General features: G+C 40.0%; 1 protein-coding gene across 2 annotated transcripts in view; it reads right to left on the bottom strand.

Moving 5' to 3' along the window:
- Positions 1-1,143: 1,143 nt before the first annotated feature.
- The window catches only part of map3k5 (mitogen-activated protein kinase kinase kinase 5), a 189,531-nt gene continuing 175,652 nt past the window's right edge, over positions 1,144-15,022 (bottom strand). For both annotated transcript variants that reach the window (XM_072249338.1, XM_072249347.1), the window contains one exon: positions 1,144-3,664. In XM_072249338.1, coding sequence (XP_072105439.1) covers positions 3,580-3,664 — 85 coding nt within the window. In that variant the 3' untranslated portion in view covers positions 1,144-3,579. The remainder of the gene's footprint in view (positions 3,665-15,022) is intronic.

Genomic DNA, 15,022 nt, shown 5'->3' with positions numbered 1-15,022 from the left:
GACATATCTCTCATAGAGGACTTCCAGCTCCCATATATTTTTGGTGCTTCAGGAGCTATGCCTAGGGACAGGGGCCCTGTTACGACCACAGACACTGCCAGTGTCTGATTGCCCTCGCAGGCGGGCAGCTGAAAGCGGTCAGCGATCATGCTTGTGAGAATGCACATTCCAGCTGATTTGTGACGGCATTTAACTCCCTTCCTTTCATTTCAGTTTTGTTGAGTTTTGACCAAAGCATAGTGACAGCAATGCTCCCTGCTTAGCTAGTCAAGTTCTGGAAAGATTACGATTAGGCTGACACTGCAAAGGATCAGTATTAATTTAGTATTTAGTTAGTGCTTCCCACCTGTAGTGATGGCATTAGCTTTTAGTTTGAGAGTTTTAGTTAGTGCACCTGGATTTTCCAGCACCTGCAGATTTTCTCTTGTTACTTTATTATTTTCCTTTTGTTCCACACAGTCTTATTAGAGCTCAGCGAACAGTTCATTCTACTGCTGTCTCTCCCCTGCACTTGGGCCATTACCGAACACTCCATCAGATTATTTAATCAAGAGACTGCTGTGGGTTGTGGTTGTTTGATATCAATGATCCATCTCCAGATGCTACTTTCAACCACTTTTTCCCAATTATGCTGATAATGAAGATGTTTGCTAATGATTGTCCAGTATTCAACTTCATTTAGAACTCCTCCGAAAAGGAAGGTGTCCGCATCTGCTTGCAATAAGAAGTAAACAACCATTTAGGAATGGGTTAATACCAACTGTGACACTGTCAAGCTTGACATCTGTGAGTCACTATAGTTGGGAGCTCAACTGGACAGGCAGCACAAATACTATCAGAAAGTGGTATCCTTTGGTGACAGACTCGATTTTTGATTTGAGCGATGCTGCGGACCGGCACATTGCAGGCTGCAGGAGTTTGTGCTGAAGTTTGGTACAACTACCACAAAGGCTCAGTGAAGGAGGATCATGGTATAGGATTCTTCTGCCACTGGACAGGGAGGGCCTGGGTTGGGTGGTGAACCACCCCAGGGGTCCACACGAGTGGCAATATTGCTATTGGTTTTAAGCAATCTAATTGAACCTATGTAACACATTGTCTATTAATGTAAGAATGAAAAGATATGGCACAATTTATTCTTGTAATTAGTTTTTATTATGAATAAAGTTTATTTTGATGTTTTAAAACTTTCTCATACCCCAAGACCTTTCCACTATCTACAGAGGACAAGCCAGAAGTGTGATGGATGTTTCTAGCTCCATCTACACTCAAGAATTCAGAACCATCCGGGGCAAAGCAACCTGTTTCACTGGCACCTCAACCACCGGGTTAAATACTCTCTTTCTCCATCACTTGTACACCATACCTGCAGCAGATTCAAAATGCACTGCAGGTACTCACCCAACACCAGCCTTTAAGACCAAGAAGGATAAGGGGAACAGGTCCAGAGAAGGAAGGAGTTTAGTTATGGGGATATACCGAAGAGAAGCTGGAGCTCCTCTCTTCAGAACAGAGCAGCATGTAGGCGCATCTGAGAAATTTAAAGTCATAGTAGCTACCTACAAACTAGATTGCTGAAAGACTCAAGAACTTGGGGATAAAAGATGAAGATAATGCCAACAGAAACAAAAATGACACCAAGAAAAATTATTACCACACAATGAATGTACTGCCACGTGTAGCAGATTCAAGTGTGTCGTTCTGAGGGAGCTGTGTAACTTTGTGAATGGAAATGATTGTGCAACAATGATCAGAGGATTGTAGAGTGGGACAGCTGAACTCATTTACATAGTGCCAGTGCAGACTCAACATGCCAAATGACTTCCTTCTGTTCTGTAAATATTTACAATTCCGTAACTCTGTAAATGGCAGTGTAATAATACTCGTGTTTGTAATTTTCTTTCATTTATTGCTAAAAGTGGCTATCAAAGTATTTATCTTTAGAACAAGTAATTTGTGACACAAAGATCAACAATAAAAGTGAATCATAATATGATGATTTTAAACATATTTCACCATCCATCAAAGGGAATGGGACTAACTGTATTTATACAACATAAAGCCATATAATTTACATTACAAAAACTGGGACAATTACAAATATAACCTATGTGCATTTACAAAATTTACTACAGTAACTCAGGTTGTTCAAAGGCAGAAAAAAAGATAAGACAAGTTACGACAGTGGCTACATTACAAACATTGTAAAAAAGTTATGTGCAGTTTTGCGCAATATACTTTTGTACATTAACAGTAGTTCAGCAAAATGTCATCCAAAAGAGCACAAAATATATAAAAAACAGAATTTAGTGCACAATTGTTTCCCCCCATGTTTAAAAGAAAAATTCAAAAATAGAACTTAAAATGTAATTGGATTCTGTGCTCTCAGCACAGAGTTTAAACCCATTGGGACTGTAGATGCTTTGTAAATTTAAAATGTCTGCACATCTTTAACTCAAGACTGGCAAATAATTATTATCTGAATGGTGGCTGATTAGGAAAAGGGGAGGTGCAACGAGACCTGGGTGTCATTATACACCGGTCATTGAAAGTGGGCATGCAGGTACAGCAGGCAGTGAAAAAGGCGAATGGTATGCTGGCATTTATAGCGAGAGGATTCGAGTACAGGAGCAGGGAGGTACTACTGCAGTTGTACAAGGCCTTGGTGAGACCACACCTGGAGTATTGTGTGCAGTTTTGGTCCCCTAATCTGAGGAAAGACATCCTTGCCATAGAGGGAGTACAAAGAAGGTTCACCAGGTTGATTCCTGGGATGGCAGGACTTTCATATGAAGAAAGACTGGATGAACTGGGCTTGTACTCATTGGAATTTAGAAGATTGAGGGGGGATCTGATTGAAACGTATAAGATCCTAAAGGGATTGGACAGGCTAGATGCAGGAAGATTGTTCCCGATGTTGGGGAAGTCCAGAACGAGGGGCCACAGTTTGAGGATAGAGGGGAAGCCTTTTAGGACCGAGATTAGGAAAAACTTCTTCACACAGAGAGTGGTGAATCTGTGGAATTCTCTGCCACAGGAAACAGTTGAGGCCAGTTCGTTGGCTATATTTAAGAGGAAGTTAGATATGGCCCTTGTGGCTACGGGGGTCAGGGGGTATGGAGGGAAGGCTGGGGCGGGGTTCTGAGTTGGATGATCAGCCATGATCATAATAAATGGCGGTGCAGGCTCGAAGGGCTGAATGGCCTACTCCTGCACCTATTTTCTATGTTTCTATGTTTCTAATTTACACCCTGTTTATAGGTTTCCAATTCATATTAATTGTGAATGAGGATCAAAGATCTGTGATCCTCGTTCACAGTGAATATAGATGTTGGAAAATTACTCCTTAAATACCTGTTTAATCACTTTTTCAGATATGGTTATTTTGAATATAAACAGCCAGCTAAATTGAATATCTGTTGGTAACACACGTGCATTTGTCAGTGTTTCAGGTTTTTTTCTCTCCCCCTCCCATTTATCTGTATTGCAGCAGACTCATAAACAAGACATTGTGAAATTTTCTTTTAAAGTGCTAGTACCTCATGAAGAGATACTTCTGTGTGTCCCATTACAGGCTCCTTACACATGATCTACTGGGGAAGTAGATTCCATTTTCTTCCTGTTCTCAATGATTGCTTTCCACAATTTGCAAAGCGTTCCACCCCTAGAGAAGGGAAAAAAACAATCATTGATCGATCAGAAAATTATTGACATCCAATTTACGCAATAAAAATAACCAATGAGTGAGAGGTAATATAAATAAATTATTGTATCTGAAGATTTTAGCCTATGTACCAGAGTTGTTACAGACTGGAAGTCAGCCCACAGTTTTTTTTCTTAATGATTCAGAATTAAAATGACTTAAAAAATTTACGTTAAACCCTTTAGATAAAATATATTTATTAAATTGCAATAAACAATCTCAATACATCAACATAATGATTGAACTGAATGCTGAATCACTCTGCAACATAAGCTGTAGAGGCCATGTCATTGGGTCTACTTAAAGCGGAGCTTGATTGATTCTTGATTATTAAACATATCATAGATTATAAGGAGAAGGCAGGAGAATGGGGTTGAGAGGATAACAAATCAACCATGATGGAATGGTGGAGTAGATTCAATGGGATGAAAAGTCTAATTCTGCTCCTATATACTTATGGTGTTATGCTCATATACCTTCTCATTTAGGAGACCAAATTTGGAATTGCAGGACAGACATGAAAGAGCAGACATTGCATTGAAAAGAACTATAATGGCAATATTGGAGTTGAGAGGAACAAAGGAGCAAATCAAAGAAAGACAGAATCAGTATACTTTTCTTTTTCCTTCACTGCAGGGTTTCAAATTATTCATAGGATTAATAAAAGCAATGAGTCAAGAAGACACAATGAGAGAAATATTATCATGTATTTGACCATTCAAATCTTTTTAAGAAATCAAAAATTTAACCTAATCTGATCTGATAAAGAATATTGAAAAACTATATTTTCCCTTTCACAGACACCTACTGAGTATTTTTAGCATTATTTTTTATTATTTCAAAGTTTAAGCATTGAAGTGTTGGATTCAAAAGAAAGAAACATGACGATGTAGCTATAACAGCATGGCTATTATGACCTAGAAATCTGATCATGTTGTGCTGTGTTTCTTTTCAGCATTATGCAACCTAACATTGCCTTTGAAATGTGATTTCATTTATTTACTGGTTACTTCACATCAACTTGAAAAACCACCAGGCACTTCCCAGTTTGATTAGCATCAGTCGTAGACAGGATGATGCCATTTCTTGTGCAATGGTCCCCTGGGAGAATGTTAGAAATTATGCTCTGAGGACCACCACATTTTACTAAAACAGCTCCAACCCCCTGACGTTCTAACATTCCACATTCCTGAACACTCGTAGTTTACGTCTTTTGATTTCTTGTTTTTCTAACCCTCCTATCTCATTATACTTGAGTTATGATTCCTTGATTTTTCAGACCTTTGCTCCGCCTCGATACAAGTCACTGGCCCATATTCCCAACAACTTATTCAATCACTATGCATGCCCCCATCCCTCACCTCCCCAGAGTATCCATCAGAACAGCTCCACGTGGCTCATCCTGGATATGTCACTTGCTCCTTTTTGACCACAGGTCCTAACCTTCATCCTCACCATCTAGGACATGCATGTTCTCTTCTTGTTTCTACCATCAGAGAGAAGATACAGGAGCCTGAAGGCCCATACTTAGTGAATCTGAAACACTTTCTTCCCCTCTGCCATCAAATTTTTGAATAGTCTATGAACCCTACCCTATTATTCCTTTTTTTTGGTAGTTTATTTATTTTAATTTATTGTAATTTTGTGTCCTTGCACTGTATTGCTGCAGCAAATAAGAAATTTCATACCAATAAGAAATTGGTAATAAACCTGATTCTAATTCCTGCCACCAGTCCTTCTGACTACCTCCTAACCCAAGCACAATCCCAAATGACACATCTTCCAAATCTCACTCAGTAGTGTGCCTGAAATTACAGTGGCAGACCTTTGACTTAAATAGTACCACAATGCTAATATGGCACACCCATTTGGTGGCACGAGGACTTCTAAACAAATATATTCAAGGATTAGGATACAAAGACTAGGCCTAAAAATTCTGCCACGCAAAGTGCTGTTCCTCTCAGTCGCAGGAGGGATCAAACTGTAAGAGCTGAATTTGGGTGGAGTGAAGTTTAGGTCCAGAGTCTGGGGAAGGGAGGATTTAGAGCTATGGCATGCTAAGCCGATATACTGTATGTAAGCCATAAAATAACTTGAGGCATTATGAACTGGTGCTTATGAATGGTAACACAGCTGCATTCTAAATAACTGTTATTCATGCTGATAGGCCATTTCTGCAGTCAAACATCGCTGAATAATAATGAGATGAAAGGCATAAAGCTGATGTGAGAAAACCCAATGTTGATAGAAGTGCAATCAACGATGCCTTGACTTGTTGGAACTCAGTAACTCAGTAAAAAGCTTTCAGCCCACTGAGCCTTCAATTCACAAAGGAAGTTATGAATGTGCTGTTCTCAGAAGACACCACATTTGTTATTTGTTAGACAAATGTTGGCCACTCAGCAGGCTGATTAAACTGAAGGCCCCTAGCGAGCACTTGGTAGTGTAAACGCAAGGTTATCTTTTACTGTAAAAAATGCCAGCCACGTTCCTGATTTTGTCTGTAGGTTTTTGTGTCTTTGGAAAGTTTTTTCTACAGGCAGGGTAAATTGACTCATAGAATCGTACAGCATAGAAAGAGAGCCTTTAGCTTACCACACCTATGCTGTCCATCATGCCTATCTACATGAATCCAATTTGCCTCCATTAATTCCATATCCCTCTATGCTCTGTTCATTCAAGGACCTGTCAAGACCTCTCTTAAATGCTGTTACCTTCAACATCTCCTCTGACAGCTCCTTTCAGATACCAACTACTCTGTGTGTGAGAAGTTTACCCCACAGATTCCTTTTAAACATTCCCCCTCCCATCTTAGAATATTAAGTCAGAAAGCTAAAAAAAATTCCTTCAGCCCAATTTATCCACTCCAACCTAGATGCCCACCTAAGTTATTCCTTCCCACCTGCCTTTGCTTGGCCTGTATTCCTCTAAATCATCTCTGTCTTTTAAACAATGCTCTCTAATTGTAAACACCCTACAATGGGAAACAGACACGGGATTTTCCAGCATCTGCAGGATTTAATGTGTTTACTATATCTATGCCTGTAATAATTTTATGTATCTCTGTCATCTGCCTCTCAGTTTCCTTCACTCTGGGAAATACTGGTTTAGTCTATCCAATGTCTCTTGATAACTCAAATCTTCCAATCCGGGCAACATCCTTGCGAATCTTATTTGCACCCTCTTTAGCTTACTCACATTCTTCCTATGGTGTGGTGGCCAGAAATGTGCATGATACTCTGAGATAGCCTAGCCATACATTTTGTACAACTGTAACATGACATCTCAACACTTAAAACTCAATGCCATGGCCAGCTGCCTATCTCACCTCTATGTCTACCTGTGTTCCCACTTACAGGGAACTTGTACTCCATTCTCCAGGGCCCTTACATTTGCTGTGACCTGATTTAAATTCCCAAAGTGCAAACACTTCTCATTTGTCCAATTTGAATTCCACCTACCATTCACTTGCCCACTTTCCCAGTTGATCTAGATCCAGTTATAATCAGAGTCAACCTTCTTCATAGTTCACAATACCACCGATTTTGGTGTTATCTGCAAACGTACTGATCATGCCAGTTGTATTCTCATCCAAATCATTAATACATATGACAAACAACAATGGATCCAGCACAAATCTTTACGTACACCACTAGTCATAGGCTTCCAATCTATAAAAACATCCCTCCACTACCTTCAGGCTCCTTTCACCAAGGCAATTTTGTATCAAATTTTCTAATTCACCATGTGTTCTAACCTTTTGGACCAGTCTACCATACGGGACATTGTTAAGGGCCTTGCTGAAGTCCATGTAGACAATATCTAGCAAACTCCTTCATCAATCCTCTTGGTCACCTCTTCAAAAAAAACTCAAATTCATGAGAAATGATTTCCTGTGCAAAAAGTCATGCTGACTGTCCTTAGTCAATCTTTGATTTTCCAAATGCAAATAAATCCTGTCACTCAGAATCCCTGCCAATAACTTTCCTCCACTGATGTAAAGCTCACCAGTCTATAGTTCCCCAAATTATCCCCGCTGTCCTTCTGAGGTGACGGGACAACATTAGATATTCTCCAGTTTTTCAGGGCTTCATCTGTGGCTAACAAAGATATAAACATCTCTTGCAAGGCCTCAGAAATCTCTTTCCTTGATTCTTACAATGTTCTGAGATGCAACTGGTTAAGTACTGGGGATTATCCACCTTTATGCATTTCAAGCCCTCCAACAACTCCTTTGCAATGTTGATATGATTCAGGATATTACAGGTCCCTCCTTTGAGCTCACTAGCTTCTGTGTCCTTCTCCACAGATGAGAAGTATTCATTTAAGACCTTACCCATTTCCTGTGGTTGCACACATAGATCAGTGTTCTGATCTGTAAGAGGACCTACTCCCTTCTCTAGCTACCCTTTTATTATTAATATATTTATAGAATCTTTTAGGATTTTCCTTCATCTTGTCTCCCAGTATGGCCCTTTCTTCCACTCTAGAGTCACAAATACATGGAATAATGCCGCACAGAAACTGGCCCTTCAGTCCACTGGTCCATGCCAACTATAACATCATCCCTGCCAGTCCCAGATGCCCACATTTGGTCCATAATCCTCCATGCCCCTCCCCTCCATGTACCTGTCCAAATGCCTCTTAAATGTTGTAATTGTACCTACCTTGACCACTTCCTCTGGCAGCTCATTCCACGTACTCATTATGATCTGTGTAAAGAAGTTACCTCTCAGATCTCCTTTAAATCTCTCCTCTCTTATCTTATATCTGTGCTGTTCTTAAAGTGTATTCTTAATTTCCTTCATATGTGTACTCCTAAATACCTTATCCTTCTCAAAGGGTTCACTTTATCCAGATGCCTATACCTATCATATGGCTCCTTCTTTTTCCTAAACAGACCTTCAATATCCCCTGTCAACCAAGTTTCCTCAGGCCAACCTTTCCCTTCAATCTGACAAGAACATGAGCTCATTCTATCTCAATGTTAAAAGGCAGACAATTTCTTTACATGCAAACGGTCTTTCCAAATCAACTTTTCAAGTACCTGTATGATACTATCAAAATTGACTTTTTCCCAATTTAGGATTTTGATGAGGACCAGTTCTATCTTTTTCCATGACCACCCTGAAAATATGTTTAATTACAGTCACCGGTCTCAAATGCTTCCCCAATGGCATTTCAATGGCACTTGTCCCACAGCAATTCTGAAGAGATCAGATGTACTTCTCTAGAAGGACTAGTCACACATTCCATCAAAAATCTTTCCTGGATGCACTTAAATTCTAATCCACCTAATCCCCTAGCACTAAGGCAGTCCCAGTTAAAAGCAAAAGTGAAAGAAAGGGCATACGATTGAGCACAAATTGGTGTGGAGTTAGAAGACTGGGAGACTTTTAAAAACCAACAGAAGACAACTAACAAGCCATGGGGGGGGGGGGGGGAGGTGAAATATGAAGGTGTTTGCCAACAGTATCAAAAAGGACACCAAGGGTTTTCAGATATATGAAGAGTAAAGGAGAGTCAAGAGTAGATATTGGACTGCTGGAAAACGATGCTGGAGAGGTAGTAACAGAAGAGGGGGAACAAGGAAATGGCAGACAAACAGACTTAGTACTTTGCATCAGTTGTCACTGTAGAAGACATTAGCAGAATGCTGGAAGTTAGAGTGTCAGGAGCAGAAGTGACTGCAGGTGCTATTGCTAAGGAAAAGATGCTTGGAAAACTGGAAGGTCTGAAGGTCAATAAGTCACTGGGACCTAATGGACTACACCTCAGGGTTCTGAACAAGATGGCTGAAGAGATTGTGGTGAGATTAGTAATGATCTTTCAAGAATCACTAGATTGTGGAATGGTTCCAGGAGACTGGAAAATTGCAAATGTCACTCCACTCTTCAAGAAGGGAGGAAGGCATAGGAAAGAAAACTATAGGCCAGTTAGCCTGACCTCAGTGATAGGGAAGATGTTGGAGTTGATTATTAAGGATGCAGTTTCAGGGTACTTGGAGGCACATGATAAAATAGGCCAAAGTCAGCATGGTTTCCTTAAGGAAAAATCTTGCCTGACACATACGTTAGAATTCTTTGAGGAAATAACAAGCAGGATAGACAAAGAAGAATTGGTGGATGCTGTGTACTTGCATTTTCACAAGGCCTTTGACAAGGTGCCGCACTTGAGGCTGCTTAACAAGATAAGATCCCATGGTATTACAGGCAAGATGCTGGCATGGATACAGCATTAGCTAATTGGCTTGAAGCAAAGAGTGGGATTAAAGGGAGCCTTTTCTGATTGCCTGTCGGACCCATTCTTTTTACGTTGTATGTCAATGATTTGTATGATGGAATTGATGGCTTTTGGCCAAGTTCTCAGAGGAAACGAAGATAGGTGGAGGGGCAGGTAGTGTTGAGGAAGCAGGGAGTCTGCAGAAAGACATGGACAGCTTAGGGGAATGGACAAAGAAGTGGCAAATAGAGTACAGTGTTGGGAAATGTATGGTCATACAATTTGGTAGAAAGAATAGAAGCACAGACCAGGGGTTGGCAACCTTTTTGCCTCTGTGGGCCGGATCGCGTATTAATGAGTGAACAGTTGACCAGATAAATGCAATAAAAAACTTGAAATATGGGAATTATCCATTTAAATACATCTAGTTATGTTTTGCCTCAAATTAATGAATAATGCATGCTAGAAAATCATTTGTGCTTAAGGTTACCTACCCCCTGGCATAGACTGTTTTCTAAACGGGGAAAAAAAATTCAAAAACCTGAGGTGCAAAGGGACTTGGGAGTCCTCGTGCAGGATTCCCTAAAGGTTAATTTTCAGGTTGAGTTGTTGGTGAGGAAGGCAAATGCAATGTTAGCATTCATTTCGAGAGGGTGAGAATATAAAAGCAAGGATGTAATGATGAAACTTTGTAAGTCATTGGTGAGGCCTCACTTGGAGTACTGTGAGCAGTTTTGGGCACTTTATTTAAGAGAGGATATGTTGACATTGGAGAGGATTCAGAGAAGGTTCAGGAAAATGATTCTGAGAATGAAAGGCTTATTATATGAGGGGCAATAGATGGCTCTGGGCTTGTACTCACTGGAATTTAGAAGAATGAGGGGGAATCTCATTGAGAGCTATTGAATGTGAAAGACCTACATAAAGTGGATGTGGAGACAGTTTTTCCTGCAGTGGGGGCACCTAGGACCAGAAGCACAGCTACAGAATAGAGGGACGTACATTTAGAACAGAGATGAGGAGGAATTTCTTTAGCCAGAGGTGGTGAATCTGAGGAATTTTTTTGCCACGGGCGGCTGTGGAGGCCAAGTCATTGGGTGTATTTAAAGTGGAGCTTGATAGGTTCTTGATTAGTCAGGGTGTGAAAGGTTACAGGGAGAAGCATGAAAATAGGGTTGAGATGGAAATGGTGGAGCAGACTTGATGGGCCAAATAGCTCAATTCTGTTCCGAAGTCCTATGGTCAATATTAGGTAAGTTAAAATCACCTAAGTCACTTCCTAATCCAACACTTCTCATTCATTATTTATTTCTCTAAATAGCTACACCTCTAATTCCTGTTGACTACCGGGGAGGTTATTGTATAAACCCAAGTTCTTTCTTATTTTGAAGTTTGATCCACCTAACCTTGCAAAACAATTTCACCTGGAATATCTTAAGTGGTGCTGATATATTCTCCGATAAATAACACAACCCCTCTTCTTCGCTTACCTCCACCTCTGTCATAATGCCAGAAGCATTGAAACTTCAGAATGCTGTTGCTTGTCTTGCCCATCCTTAAGCCATGTTTCCATAATACTGTAACTATAATATCACAATCCCCTGTGCTGAACCATGCTCTGAGTTCATCTGCTTTATTTGAGTGACTTCCTGTATTAAAACAAGGTAGTTTAGTCTATCAGACTTCTATGCTGCCTGTCCTACCAACCAGACCTGCTCGCTCTAACCCATAAATTTGCTTTAAATGTTTCATCTGGTAGACCAGTTCTTTGGGTCCCAGTTTAAACCATAAGACCATAAGACAAAGGAGCAGAAGTCGGCCACTCCACCCATCAAGTCTGCTCTGCCATTTTATCATGAGCTGATCCATTCTCCCATTTAGTCCCACTCCCCCACCTTCTCACCATAACCTTTGATGCCCTGGCTACTCAGATACCTATCAGTCTCTGCCTTAAATACACCCAATGACTTGGCCTCCACTGCTGCCCGTGGCAACAAATTCCATAGATTCACCACCCTCTAGCTAAAAAAATTTCTTCGCATCTCTGTTCTGAGTGGGCGCCCTTCAATCCTTAAGTCCTCCTGAGTAGCTCCAGAAAACCTTCCGCCAATTCAGTTGCAACTCATCACTTGTGTACAGGTCACTTTTGCCCAAAATGGGTTTCCAATCGTCTAAGTAGCTGAGGTCCTCCCACATGGATCATCTCTTCAGCCACAAAATCATAATCCCTTTTTCTACCCTTTCCAAGCATGTAGTACTGGGAGTAATCCTGAGATTACAGCCATAAAAGTTAGGATAGTCACTTTTCCAGACCTCGTCTCTTCCTGCTCAAATCCTTAGTACCAATATGGATTAGACACTTTGCCCCCACCCCTTTCAAAATGTCCTTCACCTTCTCCAAGACATTCTTAAGCTTAGAACCAGGGAGGTAATTGTCCATCTTGGAGTCTTGCTTGCCGTCACAGATGGTATGAGGTTTTGGACATTTGATATCCCCTTCTCAGAACATCAGCAATCCGTTACCCATCATGGTTTCTCTGCAGGCTCTGACCTGTGATTCACTGCCGATCAGATCTTCCATCCTGCCTATCCTGCCAACTGGACTTGCCCCTTTAACCTCGACACCCGCTTCGAAGGTCTCATCTGTTAGACCAGTACTTTGAGTCCCAGCCCACGCTATGCCAGTCTAACCCCTCCTGAGCAGCTCCAGAAAACCTCCCCACAAGAATATTGGTCACCCTTCAGTTCAGCAGCAACCTGTTACTCTTGCACAGGTCACCTTTGTCCCAAAGAGAATTCCAATGGTCCAAGCAGCCACAAATCCACCATTTCAATGATACCTTCAATTACCCCCCAGCCTGGAGTTACCATACAGGACAAAGGGATCTAAATGCCACTAATGTCATTTACACTGATTTGAAAAGAAAAGGAGCAGCATCCCATGTGTAATTAGCTATCATGAGCTTAATCAGCTTGGAGAACACTGTGGGCTGAAGGAACTGCTCCAAAACTGTACTGTCCAATGTTCCAGCAGCTAGATTACAGCAACAGAGGGGGTGATGCAGTACAAGGCTACTGAAAGGTGGTCGAAGGGGAAGCAGAGAGATTTCACATGAAAAAAATAATGAAATTTGTTTGTATGTTACTTTGAGGACAGTAGCAACATATTTCAGTGTATAGATAGATGTTGGTGTGGTTGGGCAGCTGTTGCCTTTGCTTCACCCCCGTGATGCCTCCCTTTTGTGGCTGAGAGTCTCATGCATTACAGGTTAACGTGCTGGACCCTCACTGTGATTACTGGTATCCAAATAAAAAGGGTTACCTCATAACAGTGCACAAATGTTTGTGAAATAATTTGACTGATGCCATGACTCACATGATATTATGCCAATGAACAAATCTGACCTTCATTTTCATTTTAAAATCTTTTTTATTATTATTGAAAATCAACAAAAAAAATTTAAGTAATCAAGTCAACATGTCAATATGTACAATGAGAATTAAATTATCAAAACACTGATTAACAAAGCTAAACAATATATCAATAATGCAGACTATTGTTGAAAAGTTGCAGAACGATTATCTATGAAAAGATCTTAAAACGTCTAATACCCTTTCTATGCCAGTCGTAAAATGTTGAATCCTGCATAGGTAGGAAAAGATAATTATGCAAAATAGGGCTAGAGAGAGAAAAACCATGAAGACCATTAAATTTTCTGAACTGAGCCCATATTCTTAAAGTATAAGAGGATTAACAATAAGTCTAGGCAAATGACAAGGAAGTGTGGAACCAAGAAGTGCAGAAGCTGAAAGATCCTCAGTAGAGTTCAACTCCATTGCCACCCTTTTTGGACAGTCAGACTTATTATGGAAGAAAGACCAAAAAATAAGACAACGAATATTAGCTGCCCAATAATATAAACGAAAATTAGGCACTTTCCTTTTTAGATTTTTGAAGATGAGCTTTATTAAGTCTAGGGCTTTTTCCCTGTCATAGATAAGACGAAATAATAGAATCTAACCCATCGAAAAAAGCTTTAGAAATAAAAATTGGTAAAGACTTAAATAAATACAAACATTTAGGAAGGATATACATTTTAATAACATTAATACGACCTACAAGAGACATAGACAAGGGTGACCAATGTGTCAAACTCTGTTTTGTAGAGTTTAGAAGATTGGTAAAATTTTCTTGAAAAAGATTCTTGAAGTTCCTTGTTACTGTAATACCAAGATAAGTGAATTGATTGTTAACTACTTCAAAAGGGAGGTCATGGAATACTAAAGCTTGTGCTTCTCTATTGATAGGAAAGAGTTCACTCTTATGTAAATTAAGTTTATAACCAGAAAGTTGACTAAATTTATTAAGAAGTGAAAACATTGAGGGTAAGGAGGTAGTCGGGTTTGATATAAAAAGTAAAAGATCGTCAGCATAAAGGGAAACTATGCTCAACACCCCCCCTTCGCATCCCCATCACTTCAGCACAGCTACGAAACGCAATGGCAATTGGCTCTATGGCCAAGTTGAAGAGTAAGGGACTTAAAGGGCAACCTTGACAAGTGCTGTGTTTAAGACTGAAAGACTGGGATTGCTGAGAGTTGGTCAAAACAGAAGCAGTGGGACATGAATATAGCAGTTTAATCCATGTAGTAAAACTTTGTCCAAAATCAAATTTTTCTAAAACCGCAAAAAGGTAATTCCACTCGACGCGATCAAACGCTTTCTCCGCATCAAGAGAAATAACACATTCAGGAATCCCAGTTAAAGGTGAATATAAGATATTAAATAAGTGCCGTATATTAAAAAAGGGAAGATGATTTTTGATAAAACCAGTTTGATCTTCAGAAATAATAGAGGGTATAATGTTTTCTAATCTACGAGCCAAAACTTTAGCCAAAATTTTAACATCGACATTTAATAAAGAAATCGGCCTATACGAAGAACACTCTGTCGGATCTTTACCTTTTTTGGCTAAAAGAATGATACATGCCTCATTAAATGATGCAGGCAATCTACCCTGCTTAAATGAATCGGATAGAACTAAAAATAATTGAGATGAAACCAGTGAAGAAAATGGTTTATAAAATTCTGCTGGA

Source organism: Mobula birostris, chromosome 2 (genome assembly GCF_030028105.1).
Source record: "Mobula birostris isolate sMobBir1 chromosome 2, sMobBir1.hap1, whole genome shotgun sequence".
NCBI lineage: Eukaryota > Metazoa > Chordata > Chondrichthyes > Myliobatiformes > Myliobatidae > Mobula > Mobula birostris.
Note: the sequence above shows the minus strand (reverse complement) of the source record. Positions and strands in the feature narration are given on the sequence as shown.